The following is a 2,166-nucleotide window of genomic DNA, read 5'->3' on the forward strand; positions in this document are numbered from 1 at the left end:
AGCCAAAGGGAAGATTTGCTTCACCACATTTTCTAGTCTTTGGTGTGGAAGGAAGTTGGTTTGGAAACATAGTTGGCGATGCTTCATCTCCTGCTTTGCGTTTGTGTGGGAGCCCCGTCAAAGAGTTTCTAAGAGTTCTTTTTTCTTTTCATACCGCGCCCCCAATTATTACAATAATACAGCCTTGAGGCGACTGTTGCTGTGATTTGGTGCTTTATAAATAAATTTAATTGAATGTATGAGAGTTATGTTTTTAATTTTCAAGGACGTCCTTGAAAATTCCTTTTCGCCTTGTATACACTTTAAGACTTTAAGTACAATTTGTAATCCTGCCACATCCAGAAATACTTGGATGACACTGTTATTGAAGTGTGTGTTAGAAATGGACAGGAATCTGAAAATAGGGATCTTCTAAAAGTTTTCAGCCACCAGAGTCTTCCCAGAGATGCCTCTTCACACACTGATGCACCATCCTGGAGTATTTTATCCTTTGTTTTACCGACTTTTGAAATCTTTGGACTTGACTGCACTTTGGGTTCTCTCACTTTCACACCTAATACAAATTATTTGTGACAGTATTGTTGTAATTTTTATTAAAAACTGGAAAACAAAGCATTTTAACTTTTGGTCTTTTCCCCTGTGGTGTCAAAGAGTTTGACTCATCTTTGCCCAAAAGTGGAATCAAAGCACTTAACATCCAGGTTTTTGGTTAAACTGATGTCATGTTAAAACAGAGTTTATCTGCATGTTATTTAATAGTTAATCAAGCTTGATTCTAATCAAAGTATAGTCACAAATAAACAGATCAATATGATGAATAATACCATGCAGTTTGAGTTATGATGTGTTCTTGGCTCTCTGTGTGGGAGTAAAAGACAGATGTGAGACTCTGTGACTTTAACGTGTATGATTTAAAAAGGAAATAATACAGAGTGCACTGTGATTGTGAAAGTGTTCCTGTGTAACTGAGACGTCAGGCTGGAATTATGAAGACGCACGATATTCATGTGTGACTGAGCTGCAGCGTGCAAATGTATATGCAGCATACATACGGGAAAATGTGTTGTTGTGTTGAAATGAGTATAACGGCTGAATTTTGCTCCAGTTGATCTGTGTGAAGATCAGAGCAGGAACGACAGAGTGGCTCAACATCGGGCCGTGTGAGTGTCACACAGGGTGACGCTGGTGCTGAGGAGGGGAGGCAGAAAGAACTCAAAACGAACCAACTAGTCTAAACTAAGAAACACTCAGATATTGAGTTAAATGTAAGAACCATTTAATGGACAATTGTCAAAAACGAATGAAGGCATTTCAAACCATGAAGCGCATTCTTCAGTGATGAATGATGCTGCTTAACTGTGCAGGCGTTCAATATGGCATGTTACTACAGAAGATGTTCACGTATTACTAAAGTACAACAAAATAACAAAATCATTTAAATAATTTAAAAAAAGAATAAATCACAACTGAAAAGTGTGGTGCACTGTGCATTATGTCGTGGAAAATTCATGACAACCACTTGAATAAAAGCTAAACAACAACACAATAAATAATCCAGACATTTTCTTCTGCTTATCTGAAGTCAGGTCGCTGAGGCAACAGCCTAAGAAGACCTCCCTCTTACTCCAAACACTGAGCTGTTACCAGCACATCTGTCCAGCATGTCCTGGGTCTACGCTGGGGGCTCCTCCCAGTAGGACATGCCCAGCTGGAATAGCTTACAACTGAGCTCCTCACCCTAACACTGAAGGAGAGTCCCTCAGAGAAAGATCAGTTTCTTTGTATCTGTGGTCATATTCCCATAGATCAGGCTTAGTCTGGGCCATTAATGACTGACATATGAAATGATCTCATATCATGGAGTTGTGGGGCAATTTGAAACTCACCTTCCACATATGTGGGAAAGGACGCAAGGCTTCTCCTGGACTGTAAATGAAAAGACAAAAGTATGTTAATACATTGTTAACCGTGTGAGTTGACTACTGAACGAGTAATCCAGTGTTGACCTCACCTCTTTACTGGTGGGAGAGGTTTCAAAGCTGTCGTGCTGTAGCAGGTGCTGACTGGAGGACTCTGCTCCTGGTGGAGAAGGTGACGCTGAACCAGGCGACTGCAAAAGAGAATGAAAACAAGCACAATAACAAACACATTTTAATGCAGATCTGT

General features: G+C 40.0%; 1 protein-coding gene across 1 annotated transcript in view; it reads right to left on the reverse strand.

Annotated features, from left to right (window-relative positions):
• apba1a (amyloid beta (A4) precursor protein-binding, family A, member 1a) overlaps positions 1-2,166 on the reverse strand; it is a 42,937-nt gene that overhangs the window by 24,760 nt on the left and 16,011 nt on the right. The window contains exons 3-4 of the mRNA XM_005733665.1: positions 2,012-2,110; positions 1,887-1,926 (exon numbers count right to left, since the gene is read on the reverse strand). Of these exons, the coding sequence (XP_005733722.1) occupies positions 1,887-1,926; positions 2,012-2,110 (139 nt within the window). The remainder of the gene's footprint in view (positions 1-1,886; positions 1,927-2,011; positions 2,111-2,166) is intronic.

The sequence above is a fragment of the Pundamilia nyererei genome, unplaced genomic scaffold (genome assembly GCF_000239375.1).
Source record: "Pundamilia nyererei isolate P.nyererei 1_Seehausen unplaced genomic scaffold, PunNye1.0 scaffold00053, whole genome shotgun sequence".
NCBI lineage: Eukaryota > Metazoa > Chordata > Actinopteri > Cichliformes > Cichlidae > Pundamilia > Pundamilia nyererei.